This window comes from Talpa europaea, assembly GCF_964194135.1.
Source record: "Talpa europaea genome assembly, chromosome: X".
In the NCBI taxonomy this organism is placed as follows: domain Eukaryota; kingdom Metazoa; phylum Chordata; class Mammalia; order Eulipotyphla; family Talpidae; genus Talpa; species Talpa europaea.
The window spans coordinates 84,465,870-84,485,328 of NC_140081.1; the positions used below are offsets into that span (position 1 = coordinate 84,465,870).

Consider the following 19,459-nt stretch of genomic DNA (forward strand, 5'->3'; position numbering starts at 1 on the left):
AACAGTACTGAAATAATAATACTCTTCTTTGTCTTTATAATCACCAGGCTATCGCTGTTTATTTCAAATCTCTATTAAAATACAATATATCATCTTCCAGAAGTTGGAGGAGGAAGTGTAAGTCAGAAGCAAGCTGAAAGGATTCTAAACATTGGGGACCTAATTTAGAAACAAATGAGGGTTGCTGAGTTGGGATAACTTCCCAGTAGAACACAATGTTTGCTAAAAGATAAGTAATAAAAATGCTGATAGGAGTTTCAAAGGCCAGACCCAATAGAAACACATTCTTGTGTTAACAAAAAAATACATAGTAATTATTTATAGCAGCACTGTGTATAATAATCTAAATGTGGGAACTGACCAAATATCCATCAACAGGACAATGAGTAAGTCTTAGAGGCTGGAAGGATAGAGTGAAAAATAGTTTAAGACAAAAACATGGACTACCTAACTTTGGTAATATCATTTATTGAGGCTAGCACTATGCTAGGCAATTTTTGCATTAGAAACTGAGGCACAGGATCCTACCCAAGGTCACAGCACTAGTTAATGGTCAATTTAAGATTTGAACTCAGATACTTTGAGTATCTGAGCCTAGGACAATGGCAAGGTCCCTGCCTTAGAAGCCACTGTGCTCACATTCCTCAAGGCTGCAGTAATGTGTTGCTTAAGGAAGTATTTTTGTGCCTTTTGAGAATGCTGATAACATCAGTGCCTGATGAGCACATGAGGATTGTTTTAAATTGATAATACAGAAGAGAGCAACTATGCAGAAATATCATCAACAGTCTTGTGATTGACTGCCCCTAGACTGCCTGGTGCCCTCCCAGACCTGAGAATAAAAAAACCTCTCTCCATGCCCAGCAAGTCCCTGTATTGCTCTTTCCTATATAATCTTCCATCACTCACCAGTCACTTGGGGAGATGGACTTTTCTGGACTATACTCACCCTGCCATTCTCTGGGGTGGTGCACATTGCCAGTAAAAAAGCTTCCTTTGTGGAGGGGCTTTCCTGGTAGCCTAGGGGTTAAGTTTTTTCCCTATCATGGCTATGGTCTCAGTTCAGTCCCTGGCCAGGGAGCAACCCACATGGCACAGCAGACCTCTCCTGTCTCTCCGCTGCTCCCCTCAGCAGTGTTATTTCAGTCAGTCTGCCTGTTCTGGTCCCCACTCTGTCTCTGGTGAATCCTCTCACCCCTCCACCTCTGGCCTACACCCCAGTTCTTCTATGTAAAAATAAATAATTAAAATATTTTAAAAAATTCTGTTAAAAAATGTTCCTTTGTGGAAACAATTTGGTTGTTCAGAGTCTGACTTCCTGGTCAGTTACACTTTCAGTCCAAGGCTCATTACAAGTATAGCCTGCTGTCTCTCTGTGATAGATAGTGACGACAGAGACTGGGGAAGTATGGAGAACATACATTTTTTTTTTAAAGATTCATTTGTTTATTTATACAAGCACTGGGTACCGTCAGAAGTGCAGGAGGGTGAGAGAATTCACCAGAGCCAGAGCGGGGAGCAGAACAGGCAGACTGACGAAGTACACTGCTGAGGGGAGCAGCGGGCGGCAGGAGAGGTCTGCGCGCCATGTGGGACTCTCCTCTGGTGGCCGGGGACCGAACCGGCGCTGCAGAGGCTGTGGGCAGCTTCGCAGCCCATTGCTCAACCGCTGCGCCACCAGGGGAGGCCCGAGAACTTACATTCTTAAGAGCTCAAATTATAACCGTTACCATTTCTTGAGCACCTACTGTGTGATTGTGCACCACCCTCAGCACTGTACCATATATACATACCTATCGAGATACATATTCATACGTACAGACATGTAGGATCTCCTCTCTCCCTAAGAAGGATCATGCTCAGGTCAACAGAGAGGCTCATGGAGTCTGATTTGCACAAGGTCAGAGTACAGTTAACGGGATCATTTCCTATATGCACACTGCTCTGGCTGACCTTAGGACTCTAAGTCCCAACCCACAGAATCCTTCAAGGGTTTTTGGAGGAACTGGGTTACGAATCAGGAAAAGGGAAGCTGCAGTGCAGCGCCTGGTCTGGCGGAAGGGACGTCCAGCGAGAGGAGCCATCTGGTGACTGGAGCCCCAGAAGCCGGTCCCCGGTTTAGGGCCGCTATAAAGAAACGCGGGGGACGCTAGGTGGAGAGAAAACTGGGGGAAAGAGGGATAGAAGCTGCGTCGCAGGAGACGCCACGGCTTGGGGAAAAAAAATCGCCACGGCCACCTCGCGAGTGGAAACCGGTCGGCGCCGGCAGCGGCGCGGGGGCGGGGCCTGGGCAGCGCGGGGGCGGGGCCGGGGCGGAGCCGGCTCCGCCTCAGCGACCCGCGGTGGCGTAGAGCTTTCGGGCGCGACTGTGGGCTTTCCCGCCGCGGCGCCTACTCCTGCGACGCCTCTGCCTCCTCTAGGACTCCGCCGCCGGCTTCCTTCTCCTCAGACTGCCCTCAGGCCACGCGACCGCTATCTCCGTTATGGCGACCCGCAGCCCCAGCGTCGTGGTGAGCAGCTCGGCCCGCAGCGCCAGCAGCGGCCCGGCCCTGAGGCGCGGGGGCCCGCAGGACGAGCGCCTGCTGGACGCGCCGAAGGCGGGGGACGACCTCAACTCCCCGGGCTGGGCCTGAGGTCACCCTGGGGCGGCGGGACGGGGGAACGTGGGCGGGGGTTTGGCGGGGCGAGGTTTGGGGTGCGCTCCGCCTCTGGATCGCCGGGGGGCGAGGAGGGCTGCGTGTGGGCAGAGAGGGAGGCAATGGCGTTGGGATTTGACATGTGCTCTGGCGAGCGGGCGGCCGCCGGCCGGGGTCGGGTTCGGGAAGAATCTGGAGGCTGAGGGTGGGCGCTGGCTCGGGAGAGGCCCTTCTCTGGCGTCGGGATGGCGGCGAGGCTCCCTGGGTAGCTGGAGAGGCGGCTGGCGTGGAAACGCCACATGGAGAGCATGTGAGGACCGGCCCTTTCATTGGGGTCTGCAAATTCATGAGGAAGACTTGTGGGCACGCGCGTGGCCTCATTGAACCCCCTGCCCCCCCCCCCCCCCCCGCGGTCGCAGTCGTCGTCGCCATGCCGAGCTTGTTTTACACTCAAGAAAAATCATGAAAAGATATTAGGTAATCTCCCCACCGCCCTGAGGAAGCCAGGCCTCGGATTCCCTTGCGCCTAAGTCCGGATCCCTTGCTCTTTAGGCTTCAGGGGACAACAAACGTGTTCCTGCTCCTTCCCGTCAAGGACATTCGTACCGTCAACAGCATTCCTATCCTGTCTGCAGCTTCATTGATTCTTTTTCTTGTTTCTCTAACAGGCCGAGCCGCCCCCTTTCTGATTCTATTTGCTAAAGCATCCCCTCCCACCGCTTAGCCTGCAGAGTCTCCATCCTCATCGTCCTTGCTGTTTTAGCAGTCATCTGATGACCTGTTGATTGTCGCTCGCACTAAAGCATAAACTTTATCGCAGGAATCACAACTGTAACCTTAAGCATAGCACCGGTTGCCAGGCTCATAAGAAATTCTCACTAATGGTTTGTTGAATGAATAACTTAAATAATTAACCACTCATGCCCAAGAAAGGGAGGATTCTGTTGCATACTGGGCTTTGTGACAGTTAAAGAGCTGTGGACCAGCAGTGTGGCCTTTGGCAACTTACTTTACCCTTCTGGGCTTAAGGATGCGATCTCATGCTATTGAAAAGATTGTAAGACATGCTAGGGTAATAAACCACCTCTAAACTGTCCTTAACTGGGAATAGCTATCCTTATGTTTACCCACACCGTCCTATTTAGTTCTCAGAACAACCCCATTATTACCAGAGAGGTGAAATCTCTGAAGCCTTAGAGAGATGAAGTGACCTGTTAACACGTGTGTGTGCGCCTAGCTCCCACGTTTATTAAAGAGGGGGCTCAGACTGAAACCTTGGCAGCTCTCAAGAGCCTTTGCACTTAAGTGCTCTAGTAGAAACTCAAAAAACAGTGGTAGTGGTTTTTATTTAGTTACTGAGGAAGTTGGAGGTACTTTTCACTTTGAGCTATGATGCCTGCCCTAGTATACACTATTATTGCTAGAACTGGCTATTATTAGTTTTGCTTGAACATCAAGATAGTCTTTGTGTTTTTAGTTTGCAAATTCCTGTTCCTTTTTGTATTTCCTTCCCAGAAATTGTCTGCATGTTAGTAATAACAAACATTTAAGTAGTGCTTACTACCTGCTGCTCTAAGCCCTTTACATATATTAAAAACTGGTATGATATGAATGAAAAAAGTGATTTAGTAGAGAATTTAAGTGACTTGCCCAAGATCACTCGGCAATGCTAGAATTTGAATCTAAGTTATCTATCCCAGAATCTGTTCTTGATCTCTCCACTGTCAAGTCCATAGTGACAATAGTAGCTGTTTTTTTCTTTTAAGTGCTTACTGTATTTCAGGCATTGAGGTTAATATTCTGCAGACATTATCGAACATAAATGTCCTAAAGTTACACAATATGGACCCTGTGAGGTAGATAAACACTAGTATGACCTTGGAAGCACAGATTGATAAAGTAATTTGCCCAACATCTCCTGGAAGAACTGAGCTCCAACATCTGCCTACTATAACCCATGCTGTTTGTAACTATCATAGTAAACTGCCAGGGTAAAGTTGACATGCTTGAATTAAGACTAAGTTCTGAATTTTTGCAAATTAATGTGAGAAGCATCAGAGATGCATTATGTAAATACAGTATTGTCTAAATTTCACAATGGTAGTGCTAGAAATGTAATCCTATACTAACTGGTCTTAAATCTTTGTCAGTTTTTAAAGAATTGATGAAATAATGCATTTTTTTTTTAGTCCACAACCCTACAGTTTTTATCAATAGGGCTTTGATTGACATTAGTCAGAATAGACCAAAATTATTCTTTGTGGCCACCAAGAAGTGGAGTTCAATTTGGAGGTTTCATTCTGCAAATTTTGTACTGTGACACCCATATTGTAGATCTGTTTTGTATTTTGTCCATTGTTTGCAGAAAGTTCATAGGCAGAAGGTGGAAAAAAGACAAAAGGACCAACCAGATCAGCAGAGAAGTCTCAGTATTTCCTTTTAGTTTGCTGTAGTTCATTAACCAGTGGATCATGTCATTTTTCCTGCCTGTGGTGAAGAGATGCTAAAGACGTACTAGTGTACTCATGCTTTTCTGTAATTTTGTATTGTATGGATTCAGTAGGATTTTGATGCTATAAAAGTGCACCACCATCATTAATATTGAGACTCTATTGCTATTTTCCTACCATTGGCTACCAAATTACTAACATTAGAATAATTTGCTACTAATCAGAATTCAGATGAAAACTTCAAACTGTTATGAAACAACTATCTTCAACTCTGTACTTCAGATAATTGATAGGTATTTTTTGTGTTCAGCATGAACATGCCTATTATTCCACTGTGCACACTAATGTAAGGAAAGGTCATAGTGCTGGATAAATTCATGTCCTTGCACATCTAATAGTTATGGACCCAGTTAACTAGATCAGCTAATAATTTATCCCTGCCTTGAATAGTTAAGAAGGCTGGTTTTAATTCTTAAAACCCTTGGATTCTTCTAAGCCCTTTTAATTCTTTAACTCTTGGAATTGAGGGCAGGCAAGTTACACATGTAACTTGTTTTTAAGACTGATATAAAAATGGAAGTTGAAAATACTAAAATAATAGTATAGTTTTCAACTTCCATTTTTATATCAGTCTTAAAAACAAGTTATATGTATAATGTTAAAAATAATTTAACATTTGGAAATAGATGTATCAATAATTCATAATTTTGGTTTACAATTCCCTGAGTTACCACAAATTATCTAAGAGGGAGGCTTATTGCTTGATATGGTGATTTTTGAGAATTTTAAGGTATCTGACTATAAAAGGAAAAAAAAATACCTACCAATTTCTGCCCTTTGTAGAAACTTGGAAGTTTTGGTTATGAAATAAAACAAAAATATGTTTTGTCTACTATTGTACATCTTTTGATTCACATAGCTCATCTAAGACTTATTTTCATTTAATTCTGTTTGAATCCACAAACATTGTCATTTTTTTACCACAGACTTAAGCAGTCCTACTCACAGATTGACGTTGCAAGTGCTGTCTTAACTTGGGTTAATTTTCTTGCTTACTGTAATTTTAGATAATATATCTTTGAATTAGAAATTTTGTATTTAGACCACAAAAACTTTCACTTATGAAAACCATTGTTATTGATGTGACACATAATTATTAAGAATTTGTAGTGTCAGTTTTACTGGAAAGAAAAATTATTTCAGTAATTTATGACAGCGAAAGTATTGACTTTGATTCTAGGCAAACAGAGAAGGTAGATATTGATGTTATATTTTTTCAATGCTCTTTCATATTAATAAATGTACCTGCATAGATTTTAGCATTAACAAGTATATTGTTGATAGGTTACCATTTGAGAGGTGTGTTGTGAGGCTTTGAGGATATGCAGGCAGATTTCTGAACTGTCTGGGTAAATGGTAGGTAACTTACTTGAAACATCCACAAGCAGACGTAATTAGATAATGAGCCCCTCTGTACCCTTGTCCACTTTTGACAACTAGTTCTCCGCAGCCAGTCATGTCTTTCTGACATTAGGACCTCCGTGCGTATGCCCTGCTCACTTATTATGGCAAAATTGTGAATTTATCCCTAAAGTACCTCAAGCGATGCAAGTTTTAAGAATTTTTATTTTTGCCTTTTGGGAAATTGTATTAATCTGGTTTTTTTTTGTATTAATCTGTTTTTTACGCTTGTAATAACAAACAGACCCTTTGACATTAAACATGATCTATAAATCTAATAGTATTATTGAAAACAAAAACTTGCGCATTGGAAATTCATTTGGTTTGTTGACAGAAATAGAATCCCTGTTTGGGAGTATGTACCTGCTGGTGTGTCTGTATTAGAGTGCCTGGGATGAACTCTGGACAGAGTTCACATTGCCTTTTGATGAGACAGACAAGACCCTTGAAGATCTTAGACTGCCTACAGAACCTGTAGCTAAGCACTACGCCATTTTCACAGAAGCAGTGCTCTTTACAGGTGTTTCATATTTCAGAGTCCTAGGTGATCTTTATGCTTGTGGCAAGAACAGTGAGTAATTGGGAAGGAGGGGCATGAGTAAGCTGTAGGGAAGCCTTTTTGGTGCTGTGAATTTTCTTGATTTTCAAGCACTATGAAATGGTATGTTTTCATTCTTGGCAGGTAGTAGATATATTCTGATGAGCCTGACATGAGTGTTTATTCTCTCACTTTATAGGATTAAGCAGGCCTATCTTCTTTTCCCCAAACTTGAACTACATTTCAGTTTATAGTTTACTAAAGTTGTACTCTCAAAATGCTCCTAAAAAGTGACACCAATATCTCATTTCCTTTCTTTTTGTAGTAAATGTGTTCTGATATAAGAATGATGTGAATCTTTAGCAGATATATTAGCACTTCGTTTTAGAGGTTCTGGCTTAATCTTTTTCCCCCGTATAGATTTTTTTTCCTGCTTATGAAATTAATGCACATTTGTTTAAAAACAAATCAGTATTGACTTCAAAGTTCTCTGCACCCCACGTGCTGGGCTATGCCTGGGGGCATATCCTTGTTCATCTAGTTAAATAACTGCCAGCCTCCTGGCCCTATGCACAGGCATAAGTGGTGTGCAGGTATTTCCAGCCTGACATGAAAAATACCCAAAATTCCACGAAGTCTGGATAACTCAAAACAGAGCTTTTGGGACTAAAAGAGAGACAACATGAACCTCAATTTTCTCAGAATGTAATTAGGAATTTCATGAATAACATAAATATTAAATGTGTGTTTTTAAAATTTATTGAAAGCCAAGCTACTATCCTTAAGCACTTTATACATTGCTGCCTGAAAGACTTGATCTTGAATATTGACTGATACATTGAGATCTAATTATGGTTTGACTAATATTTCTTGAAAACTGCCAAAGCTTATATCATCAGTTTCTTGAATGTAATTTTTAATATATTTAGTCTTGAAGATCAGGTGAGATAGATTATTATAATTCTGATTTTTGAATGAGCTTTGACTAGGGTAAATGGGAATTATAAATCAACTATAATAAAAAAGTAAAGTTGACAAATGGAAAAAAGCCAATATACAAGTGTGGAGAGTGGCAAGTTTTCACTTACCTTAACTAACCGTAGTTTGGTACATTCCACCTTATTCATCCTTCCTTCCTTTTTTCTCTCCCTCCTTCCTTTTTTATTCTTATGTATTATACTATTTTGTGTGTATATTTGTTTTAATATATTTACTAATTTCCCTATACTTTTTATATAAAAATATAAAAGCATATAATATAAAAAATAATTTATAAGAGACTTGACTTTTTGAAAAAGCAGTATATCCTCACTGGAGAAAATTTGGAATGTATGGTATAAAGAACTAAGTAAAATCACTAACTCTTCTCCCCAAGATTATAGTTTTTATGATTTTATTTTTGTGTCTGCATAGATGCATATGTAATATTTATAAAACTGTACTCATAGTACATTTTGCCACCATAGGTACCATATCATCAGTGCTATTAAGTATTTTGTATGCCAGGAACTGAGCATTCCATGACGACCAATATGTGTTCCTACACAGTCTTGGAGTATCTACTATAAAGGCACCTCATGTGTTGATCATAACAATCTCAGACTTTTACTTAGCCTTTTATTGGTGATTTGAGATGAGAGAGGTTATTTGGATTTGGGATAGGAAACAACAGTTTTTCTTGTTCAGTGTGATATTCTAACTTGTTAAGTTATGGTGTGTTAAAAATATTTTAAGTTGTCAAATACGCAGAATTGGACTGAATAATATAATGAATATCATACTCATCACCATGTTTAAAATATCAAGATTTTGCCACATTTGTCTTAGCTCTTTCACATTTTTTCTTTTTACTGAACTAAAGGAAATTTCGTATCATGGAATTTGACTTTGACAACTTTAACTATTAATCTCTAAAACATGTAGTTGATTTCTTGTATAACTATAGTTCATTATCTTTCCTACAAAGTTATAGAAAGTTCTTTATATCTCACGCTAAAGTTCTCTGATGGGTTAATGTTTTTCAATACTTAAATCCGATCAAGGGTTTGTGCCCTGAAATCTCATACTGAAACATATTTCTCTTTCAGATTAGTGATGATGAACCAGGGTATGACCTAGATTTATTTTGTATACCTAATCATTATGCTGAGGATTTGGAAAAGGTGTTTATTCCTCATGGACTAATTATGGACAGGTTAGTAAGATCTTAAATTGAACTTTTTTTTTTCTGTTAATTTCAAGTGTCAGCAATTGTTTTGAGTAGTTGATATCGGAACATAAATTAGGCCAGCTTGTCAAATAATAGACACTTTCTTCTTTCTATTTTAAAAGCCCTTGTTACTAAAAAAGGGGAGTACTGGCTTATTAATTACCCAGTATAAGTCATGGTATACTGGGAATCTGTGGGGGAGTAGAATAAAGTAAACCATGAAGGGAGATTAGAAGAATGAACTCTAGTCATTTTCTTTGTTTTCGCAACCTGAACAAGGTACTGTTGTTAGGGCAGAATCACATGAAAACAAGGTCAGATTTTGATTATTTGGCACATCTAGCTTGAAAATTTCCCCTTAAATGAATTGCCATGAAAAGACCTTACTTGGTATTTAAATACTTGCATGTGTGTCTTGCTATTTTGTTCTTGATTTTTAAATTATAATATTGTAAAATATTGTAAATAATATTGTAAAATATTGTAAAATATAATATTGTAAATTATAAAATTGTAAAATATGACTATGGAGGCTATAAATGAGAAGGGTAAAGTTCTTGCCTCTCAGCTCTATCCATATTTCCTCTCTACGTACTGGCTATGCACATGTACTATGTGTAAATATATAGATACAGTTTAACACATAAATATATACTATCATATAGATCTAAAATTTATTGGACTTTGTTCATAGCAGTACATCCATAGCTGTACCTTATATTTTCTTTTTTTATATACAATCTTTTTTTTAAATAAAAGATCTATTTATTTATTTATTTATACAAGCACTGGGTACAGTCAGAAGCGCGGAGGGTGAGAGAATTCACCAGAGCCAGAGCGGGGAGCAGAACAGGCAGAAGGACTGAAGTACACTGCTGAGGGGGGAGCAGCGGGCGGCAGGAGAGATCTGCGCGCCATGTGGGACCCTCCTCCGGTGGCCAGGGAGCAGCCGGGAATCGAGCCAGCGTTGCAGAGGCTGCGGGCAGCTTTGCAACCCAGCGCTCAACCTCTGCGCCACTGGGGAGGCCCTGTCCCTTATATTTTAAAGGTTGCATAGCATTCCACTTTCTGGATGTACCATAATTCATTCAACCAGTCCCCTATTGATGGACATGTAAGTTGCCTCTATTATTTTGCTTCTACAGATCTTTCTAGAAGGGAACAAACATCCTTTTACATGTTTGGGCACTTCCAAGGGGCAGGTATTCATTGGATGTTTTAATACTGTGAAATTACCCCCGAAAGGTTGCATTATTTTATATTTCTGAAGCAGGAATATACTTCATGAGGTCAAAGAATATGTTTAGCGGCAGTTTGATGCATAAGGATGTTTGTTATAAAGTCTAAATATCTTCCTATCATGATATCAATTAATTTCTGATTTTATCTCTATAGGACTGAACGACTTGCTCGAGATGTGATGAAGGAGATGGGAGGCCATCACATTGTAGCCCTCTGTGTGCTCAAGGGGGGCTATAAATTCTTCGCTGATCTGTTGGATTACATCAAAGCACTGAACAGAAACAGTGATAGATCGATTCCAATGACTGTAGATTTTATCAGGCTGAAGAGCTACTGTGTAAGTATATTTAATTTTTTTTAAATAACAACTGTAGGTTTTCCTGCAATTTTTTAGAGACTCTAAACTATACTTACGTGTTCATTTCTCTTGGTGACAGTGAGATTTTCTGATGCATTTATTTCCAAGTGAATATTACCTTTTTTCAAACTAGATACATGTATTATATTTATTTTAAAGGTTTTTGTTTTGCTTGGATTTTTAATTTTTTAATTTTTAAAATTTTTTTTTAAAGATTTATTTATTTATACAAGAGCTGGGGTATAGGCCAGAGGTGCAGGAGGGTGAGCGAATCCACTAGAGTCAGAGTAGGGAGCAGAACAGGCAGATGGACCGAAAACACTGCTAAGGGGAGCAGCAGGCGAGATAGGAGAGGTCTGCTGCACCATGTGGATAGCTCCCTGGCCAGCCAGGACTCAAACCCATGCTGCAGAGGCTGTGACAGCTTCACAGTGCAGCGCTCAACCCACTGCACCACCAGGGAGGCCCTTTAATTTTTTTTTAAAGATTTATTTATGCATACAAGAGCTGGGGTGCAAGCCAGAGATGAGGTGGGTGAGAGGATTCACCAGAGACAGGGTGGGGAACAGAACAGGCAGATCCATTAAAATACACTGCTGGGCCTCCCTGGTGGCCCAAAGGGTTAAGCACCACACTATGAAGTAATCCACAGCCTCTGCAGCATGAGTAGGATTGCCAGCCAGCCAGGGAGAAACCCACATGGTGAGGCAGACCTCTCCTGTCTCACCCACTGCTCCCCTCAGCAGTGTATTTCGGTCAGTCTGCCTGTTCTGCTCCCCACTCTGTCTCTGGTGGATCCTCTCATCCCCCACATCTCTGGCCTGTACCCCAGCTCTTATATGCATAAATAAATAAATCTTAAAAAAATACACTGTTGAGGGGAGCAGTGGGTGAGACAGGAGAGGTCTGCTGCACCATGTGGGTTACCTCCCTGGCTGGGGATGGAACTCCTGCTGCAGTGGCTGTGGATAGCTTCATATTGCTGCATCTTAACCCTCTGTGCCACCAGGGAGGCCCCTTGTTTGGATTTTTTAAAATCCCTTTCAGGAATTGCTATTGAACTCAGGGGTTACTTTAATGACTATACTTACTGGTGACAAATATCCTCTCAGGATTTATTTGTGGAGGGTATCATAGTCATTTGGACCCAAGACTTTGACCTTTTCAACATTTTCATCAGTCCTATTGGTGATTAGGCAACCATTTAAGTACTATCAGATATTTTCCCTAGCCCATTAATATCCTTTATGTTCATGTATCGTGACAGTATTTCATATGTATAAGCTCCTTTTAATTTTTCAGTCTTGCTTTCATTAAAGACATGTTTAAACACAAAATTGGAATTTTTACTTAGAATTAAATGCGTATGTATATTTTTTTGTTGGTTTATACTAACATTTAATTCTAGTTAGTATTGCTATCACTATAGTTGCCCAGCCTTTCATGTATTCTTAGGTTGGAAATATGTACTTACAGTCCATGGTATGATTTCTTTTTGATCTAAAGCACCACCCCCTCTCATATATCATTCTTGTTACTTTATGACTTCTACTTCATTCCTCTGAGGATTTGCACAGAATGTTTTTTCTTTGGAAAGAAAACTCCTTAAAAAATGAGGGGAGTTTAGCTTTAATATTTTGTTTTTGAAAGTATTTTATAGTTATAAGAGTAATTTGAATTAGTGGAAACACTGACATTTTCATTCCGTTTTCTTTTTTTAGTTTTTAAACTAATAGTTTTAGTTTAAGATCTTACAGGTTTATTAAGCTTAACTCTTCAACTGATAAAAATCATGAATCTTAAACATAAGCAATTAGGTTAATTTTCACATAGAGAAAAATATATCAGTTCTGTTTTAGTGAAATCCTGAGTAGATTTACTACTAAACAATAAAAATTAAGATCATTTGTATACTTTCTGTTGATTTGAAGTAACGTTTCTACCCTATTTAATATTCCTTAGCTTGTCATGGAAAATATTCACATAGGCATATTAAAAAAACAGGCAAGTTAATTTCATTAAATTATAAAAATGAAATTTAAGGTTGTTTGCAACATTAGTAACATTGATGTTAGTACACTTTTACATGCTTATTTTGACCAGTTTGAAATAGTGAATTAAATGCTGACTGATCTGTAGTCATCAAAAGAAATGCTGCGTGAACTATTAAATGTTCCCAGAATATATAAAGAACCACAACAGTTTCTCTTAAAAATAAAATTTGAATATATTTTACTTAAAATTTGAATATATTTGTTATAAAAGCATATAAGCACAGAAAATTATAAAGGAATTAAGTTACCTTGATTAAATTTCACTACCATTTTTATTTCTGATAGCTCAAAGAATTTTTTCTCTGTATACATGCACACATGAATTATAGATTATGTGCTCTTTTTGAAGTGTTTTTGCATAAATTAACCCATTTATTATAGGCTAGCAATGTTTCAAATGGTGAAATTTCTATTGGTCTTCACTTTCCTCATTCTTCTGATGGTAGACTTTACTGTGACAACAGAAGTGGTGAGTAGGTCCAGGCACCGTTTTCATGCAGGAAGCACAGTGACAGAACCCCACAACTCACCTCTTTTGACTTTGCCCCAGAAGGAAGAAGTGTACTTTGCATACTGGCTGATTTCAGTTTTTTTCACCATTTTCCTCAGGGAGGCACTGTAATGGGTCCTGTTTTTACCAACAATTCAGACCTTCTTTAGTGCCTTTATCCATGTCTCCACAAACTAGGTCCAAGCTCAGAGAGCTATGTAACTCTTAACAGGATAGATAGGAAAGGTGTTATTGCTTACTGCCTACCTGGGAGATTGCCTAAGAATTCCAAATACCACATTTCATTAAATCCAAGATACCACTGATTTTAACACTTATCATTACTTTTTTAAAGAATTTTTTTTTTAATGCATACAAGAACTGGTGTATAGGCCAGGGGTGTGGGAGGTGAGAAGGTTCACCAGAGACAGACTGGGGAGCAGAACAGGTGAATTGACTGAAATACACTGCTGAGGGGAGCAGTGGGTGAAACAGGAGAGGTCTGCTGAGCCATGTGGGTCAGCTCCCTGGCCAGGGATGGAACTCATGCCGCAGTGGCTGGTGAAAGCTTGATAGTGCTGAGATTTTAACCCCTGTGTCACCAAGGAGGCCCTTACTTTTTGTACCATTATCTTCTTGTAAGAAAGAAGGCATTGTCAGTTGTAGTGGTAAGTTGCCTTCAATTGCAATACATCCATTTCAGAGATATTAAAATGTGAATGAGCATCTTAGAACAGTCACATGTAGTACTATATAGTCAATGATCTTTTCTATCCCTAAGGGTCTGTGATATTCAGAAAAATGAAATAATTCATAAATAAGCAAATGTGTTCTCCCCACTGTAAGTTTAATTCTATGATAATTTTTTTCACTAAAATAGTTTAATAAAGAAATGAAGCCTCAGGAAGAGAAGTTGTCAGAGAAGTAAATTTTTGTGGAAATATTTTTGTGTGGGCCTTACACAAAAGAAAAATTAGCCTGGTTTGTAGTGTGTCCAGACTAAATGGGTTATATTGAAGTGAAATTGTTCTGATTATTTGCACTCTTATAGAAAACCTTTTTTCCTTAGTTCCAAATTATTACTTCCATGTGCATTGGGGAACCATGAAGTACACAGAAGTACTTAGTGAGTTCCCCAAGATCATACAGGTCTTTGGTCTGAACACAAGCCATTAACTCTGTGTATTCCCTACTAGTCAGTTGTTTTGCCTGCAAATAGAGTTTATTTTGCTGGGCCTCCCTCATGGCGGAAGGGGTTAGCACAGCACTATGAAGCAATCCGCAGCCTCTCAGCACAAGTTCGATCCCCAGCTGGCCACATGGCGCAGCAGACCTCTCCTTCCTCGCCTGCTGCTCCCCTCAGCAGTGTATTTCAGTCAGTCTGCCTGTTCTGTTCCCCACTCTGTTTCTGGTGAATCCTTTCACCAACATCCCCCCCACCCCCGCACCTCTGGCCTATACCCCATTTCTTGTATGCATAAATAAATCTTTAAAAAAAAAAGAATTTATTTTGCCAATTATGGGATATTTTTCCCTCAGTCATAGTCAAGGTTCATAAAGCTATAATTTTTGGTCTTGATTGCGGAAGTCACTTGATTTAGCTGTTTAATATATCAGATATGTACATTGCTTCATAGTAAATTTTTAAGAAGGTAGCTGAGTGATTTATTAAAGAAAAATGCAGAAAATATTGCATTTCTTAGTGTCTCATCTTACAAAGTGTCAGTATCTTTCAGTCTGACCTTTTTCTCCATGTATATTTAGTGGCTTTGAGGTAAGCTTTTTTTTTCCCCAGGAGAGTTGAAGTTAAATCCAAGTTACCACTTGGTTTTATTGATGAAAACTTATTTTTACAAACCTATGTCTGTCTGTCACAAGTGTATTGATTCATGCCTTTCTCCTGCTTATTTAATTGAAACTAAAGAATTTGTTTAGTTTAAACTGACAAGAATGAGGATGTGTATTATTCATGGTATAGGGAAACTAACAGAATTAGGGCTAAAAGTACACTTTCTAGCCCTGACCTGTGGGTTTTCACTCTGATGTAGCTCTTGTTAGGCAACTGAGGTTTTATAAAAACTCACCAATACTTAGAACATAAAGGTAGTGTTTAAGTTTGTTTCTGTGAAAACACACACTTTGTAAAGGAAATTAATTCACTCAGGAAACACAGATAGGTCATCTTGTATAAGCAAGGTACTATCTTAGGCCATGAAAAGTGGTACTATTGAATATATTTATTTCATAAGCTCCTAATCCCAAACTAGATCTGGAATGAAAGGATGAAGCTAGGATGCAGTTATTTCTGAAGGTCTGTAAAGGCAGCACTATTAAAGGCAGCACTAACCTTTCAATCTTAGTACTAGGTTGTGTTGAATAGTATCTTTGATTTAATTAGTGTGGTGCTATTAGAGAGACTGTTCTATAATGATGGAAATTTTCTGTATTTGTGCTGTCTAAGAGAGCTGCTAACCACATGTAGCTTGTCGAGCACTTGAAATGTCTTGTGCAACTAGTTTTAAGCAATTTAAGCTTAAATTGCCATTTGACCTAGTGGCTACTGTATCAGATAGTGCAGGGTTAGATTTAAAGACCCTGCTTCAGCACCATGCTTTTAAAGACTGATAAATAGCTTTTTTTAAAAAAAAAAAAGCAGTATGTTCTTTTATAAGAACTCAAAGTACAAGTGAATAAATTAATTTATTACCTGGGTGTATCTTCTTCCAGGCTTATTTTTTCTGCATATATATATTTTTTAAGATTTATTTATTTGTTTGTTTATTTATTTATTTATACAAGCACTGGGTACAGTCAGAAGCGCGGGAGTGTGAGAGAATTCACCAGAGCCAGAGCAGGGAGCAGAGCAGGCAGAAGGACCGAAGTACACTGCTGAGGGGAGCAGCAGGCGGCATGAGAGGTCTGCGCGCCATGTGGGACCCTCCTCCGGTGGCTGGGGAGCACCTGGGGATCGAACCAGCGCTGCAGAGGCTGCGGGCAGCTTCGCAACCCAGGCTCAACCGCTGCGCCACCGGGGAAGCCCCCCTGCATATATTTTTAGAAAATCAGTTGTCTACCAATTTTCATCTGAGATTGCAGTCTGCTTCTAAATATGATTCTAATATTCTCAATTTTGTTGATATTTAATCAGAGCACAGGAAAACTGTTAAAGATCAGAGGGTGGTTGAGATTATGGTGTGAAGAGAAATGTGATTGAGTGTGGTAGACTTGGGGTCTCACTGGATGTAGAGGGAATGGCTATTCCTTGAAGTTCCACCATTCTAGTGTCCTGAAAGAATGATCTAAAATTCATTGCAAAAAGCAGGCTAAATAATGCTAAGCCACAAAGTGCTAAATCTGAACTTCCTACCTCTGTAATACGCCTAGTCATGCTCTCTTAGTAACCCAGCTTTGGTGATTGGCCTCAGTGGCTCCTTCTTTTACAGTCTCAACTTGCTTGTTCCAAGCAGTTCTTTTGCAACCCATTTGTTACATGTTTTCACAGAACTTTCTTATTCCTATACTAACCTCCAGTTTCTTGTTGCTATCTAGAGATTTTCAGAATTCCTAGGGATAAGCAAATAAAGTTCCTTGTTACCCTTCTCATTTTCCTCCCTAACTCAAGAAAGGTAGACAAAATGAAAATACAGGTATGTATTTGTAAACCCAAAAAGCTTCTCTGAGATTTTATGTAGTGGACAGTTAGTTACTCTGGAGTTAAGGACAGATGGGCTTTCTGGGAGGAATGAGGAGATGAGACGGGATGGTAGAGAAGAGGGAAGAGCAACACGAAGGTGGGTGGGGGACACTCCCCTCTCCTGTGCTAGTTCATTACACTACTGTCGTCATCTCAGTAGTGTAATGAAGCAAGTATAAATTGAGAAACTAGTTCTAGGCTGAAAGGAAGGGGGGTTAAGGAGGAAAGCCAACCCTTTTGGTGGAATAATTGATCCATGGATGCCATTTGTATGCAGTTTGGGCACTTAACACCTTTATTCTAGCACAGTGAACTGTAGCTTTCTGAAATGAATCATCTTTATTAACCTCCATTTCTATTTCCATGAAAAAAAGCCTTGAAATAGACTTAAGATAAAAACTTGGGGTGAACAGAAATATGGAACTTGGAGCTTCAGTGTTTTGCATGCTGGGAGTTCTCATGTCTGTTCCTCTGTTAACCTGTAGCCTTTGAATCATAAGGGTTTTTTCCCCATGATGGCTTACACTGTAGTTCTCAGACCTTTTCTCCTCACTTCTTTTTCCTCTGTAAAAAAGTTTCAGTTGGTGTTGACCTGTAATACCAAATTTCTACAGAAGATGTCACTATTTAACTTCATTTACAGTGTAAATCATTTGCTGTAATTCACTGATCTAAAGCTTCAGGTTTTGTATATTTTTTTGATACTAATCAATTCTGTATGGAAACTCAGAATTTTAAGTTAATTAAAATTAAAGGGTGTTTGTAATTTTCTTAAGATGAGAACTAACATGCAAGGGTTTTTGCTATCAGAAGTCATACTTACATCTTACATTTAGTTTGCAATACTGAATGATTTTGGATCATTTGTGTTTTTCAAAAATAACACTGCATACAGTGTTATTTCATATATAACAAAAACAGCAGTATATAAAAGTATTTTTCACCGTTCTCAATACTCAGCAGTAATTGTTATTATAAACTTTAAAAACAATGAACAAAAGCAGTTTCATAGGCAGCACATTATTCATAGGCAGCACTTGGTGTTTGTTTTTTGTTTTTTTTTTAAAGATTTATTTATTTATTTATACAAGCACTGGGTACAGTCAGAAGCGCGGGAGGGTGAGAGAATTCACCAGAGCCAGAGCAGGGAGCAGAGTAGGCAGAAGGACCGAAGTACACTGCTGAGGGGAGCAGCGGGCGTGGCAGGAGAGGTCTGCACACCGTGTGGGACCCTCACAGGTGCCACAGAGGCTGCGGACAGCTTCGCAGCCCAGCATTCAACCGCTGCGCCACCGGGGAGGTCCCTGTTACTTGGTGTTTTTAATTGGCATTGTTTATGTCGGCATGCATAGATTATTAGATTCTTAATAGGTGCATAGTAAGTTTTTCAATGTATGGATGAACTTAAATTTAAGTAGTTCCCTGTTAAAATATAGGTTAGTTATCTCCACTTTGCTATAAACAATTGATAGAGTGAACAGCATTGTATGTACCTCTGCATTCTTGTGAGTCTTTTCATAGCACTAATTCTTGGAGGTGGGATTACTGGGGCAAATGACATGAATATTTTAATGTTAATCGATACTGCTGTATCATTTCCAAAAGAGGTTGCACCAGTTTTATACTCTCATCAGCAAGTGCTTATTTTCCTGTACTTTTGCCAACTTATATCATTAGGCTTATATTTTGCCAGCATGCATGGGTGAATAGTAGAATCACATTGTTTTAGTATTTGTTTCTTAGATATTTTATGTTATGTCTGTGAATTGCCTATTTGTATCAATTCACCATTTTCCTGTCGGGTTCTTTTTGTTGGTTCCCAGTGTATAATAGGATTATTTGCTACAGCTCTTTTCTTTCAGTTTGGGTTCATGTCATGCCTAGGTTTTTACCCTTTTTAAGGATGTGAAAATATTCTACATTTTTTTCCAGTCTGCTTATGGCTTTATTTTTTACATTTAGATTTTAATTCATCTGGAATTTATTTGTGTATATGCTGTGAGGTAGGGGTCATACTTTATTTTTTCCCCAAATGGATAACTAGTTTACCAAACACCATTTATTGAATAATTCATCTTTTCCCTACTGACTTCAAATACCATCTTTATCATATACTAAATCCTCCTATATTTCTGAGTCTATTTCTGAACTGTGTTGTGTTCCTTGATCTCTTTGTCTACTATGCTGGTGCAGCAGTGTTGTAATTGCTGTAGCTTTATGGTAGGGTTTGCTCTCTGGTAGGGCAAATGTAAGCTCTTCCATTCATCTGCTCTTTCACCCTGATTTTCTGTCTTGAATCCAGCACAGCCAAATTATGATCATTATAA

At 39.2% G+C, this 19,459-nt stretch overlaps 1 protein-coding gene across 1 annotated transcript in view; it reads left to right on the plus strand.

Annotated features, from left to right (window-relative positions):
* Positions 1–2,483: 2,483 nt before the first annotated feature.
* Positions 2,484–19,459, plus strand: part of HPRT1 (hypoxanthine phosphoribosyltransferase 1) — a gene marked incomplete at both ends in the record, with an annotated part of 28,444 nt that continues 11,468 nt past the window's right edge. The window contains 3 exons of the mRNA XM_084258600.1: positions 2,484–2,510; positions 9,173–9,279; positions 10,690–10,873. Coding sequence (XP_084114726.1) covers positions 2,484–2,510; positions 9,173–9,279; positions 10,690–10,873 — 318 coding nt within the window. The remainder of the gene's footprint in view (positions 2,511–9,172; positions 9,280–10,689; positions 10,874–19,459) is intronic.